Here is a 1,430-nt window from a genome sequence, read left to right on the forward strand (position 1 = left end):
AATGTGTTAAGCTCTTGTTTTAACCTGTAGGTGCGTGTGCAGATAGCCGTGCCAGTGGATGCGTCAAACATCGACACAGAAGCCATCAAAAAAGCATTTCCATACGGTCAGCTCTTACCCGTAGAGATCCAAAGCGGGGGAATGCGTGCGTCGAGTGGCATCGCCTTGCCGGCCATGGGCGACCGGAATGACGATTGGATCGTGGCGATTGCCGCAGTGTCCGTAGGATGGTGAGAGTCGACTAGTACGGCGTCCTCCTGAGGAAGGCCAGTAAGGCACTTTTTGGAGGGTCATTGGGAGGTCCGACAAGACCGAGGGAGAGAAGGGAGGTGCAGTCACTGGGGATGCTGTCAAAGAAGGCAAGCACGGTGGATGTGAAGTAACAACTACATAATGCGACCCTGTCGATGGACCTGATCGACGTTTTCTGATATTTGAGTATTTCGGTAGCATGTCACCTAGCCCACCAACGTTCTGAAACATCGGGTGCGTGGCCCGCCCTTCGGCTGTCTTCTCCCCCTCTCCTTTCTTCTTACTTGCCTTCCCCTCCGACCGTCCCGGGCCCCTCCTCCCATTGGACGCATGCCGCGACCGACCCCTGTACACGTTTTTTTGTGCGGTTCCCTCCGTCCTCCCTTCCTATTCTCCCTCCCTCCCTCCCTTCCTCCTTCCCTTGACCCACCATGTCCCCCCCATCCCTCCCTCCCTCCCTCACACTCTCCCCCCTCTCCCTCCCTCCCTCAACTCCCCACGCCCAACCCTCTCTCCATTTCTACCAATATTTCGGGGGTGATCCCACTCCCCCCACACACCACGATCACCACCGGCCTTCCCCCCTTGGCCGCCGACCAGGCTTTCAAACGTTTCCGCAGCCGGGGAGAGTACACGAGGGCCAACGCCGCACCGCACGCCGGCTCCACCAAGAGCCGATGGTCCCGGAGGAAAGCCCGACAGGCTTGCACGGCCTCCGCATCCGTTACCACCTCACTGAGGGTGAGGCGTGGCCCTTTGTCCTGCCCTCCGTCCCGCCCTCCCGCCCGCCCTCCGCTTCTCGCGTACTCCAATGCCCGAGGCGTGACTTCCAACGCCCCCAGAGACGTGGCCACCGTTTGAATTTCCGTTAATCTCACTACCTCACCCGCCGCCAGACCAGCCGCAAAGGACGCGGCACCCTCGGTTTCCACGCCCACCACCCCTACGTCCTCCCAGCCCGCCCGGCCTTCGTACCGACTCAACCCTTCGTAAATCCCACACAACAACCCCCCCCCCCCACGCTCGCCACGATGGCCGCCGGCGCTTCCTCCATCCCGCCCTCCCTTCCTCCCTCCACCAATTCATCCACCAGCGTGCTGTGCCCCTCCCACAACAAGGGATGGTCGTAGGGAGGGATATAGGCCACCGCCTCGGGCCCTCCCTCCCTCCCTCCCTCC

The 1,430-nt window shown here is 61.4% G+C and overlaps 1 protein-coding gene across 1 annotated transcript; it reads right to left on the minus strand.

Moving 5' to 3' along the window:
• Window positions 1–759: 759 nt before the first annotated feature.
• NGA_2129500 (uncharacterized protein) lies at window positions 760–1,023 on the minus strand (the record flags this gene model as incomplete). Its single annotated transcript, XM_005854338.1, has 1 exon — window positions 760–1,023. A coding segment is annotated over one exon (264 nt), but the record flags the coding sequence as incomplete, so codon positions are not given.
• Window positions 1,024–1,430: the final 407 nt, after the last annotated feature.

The sequence above is a fragment of the Nannochloropsis gaditana genome (assembly GCF_000240725.1).
Source record: "Nannochloropsis gaditana CCMP526 unplaced genomic scaffold scaffold537, whole genome shotgun sequence".
Taxonomy (NCBI): Eukaryota; class Eustigmatophyceae; order Eustigmatales; family Monodopsidaceae; genus Microchloropsis; species Microchloropsis gaditana.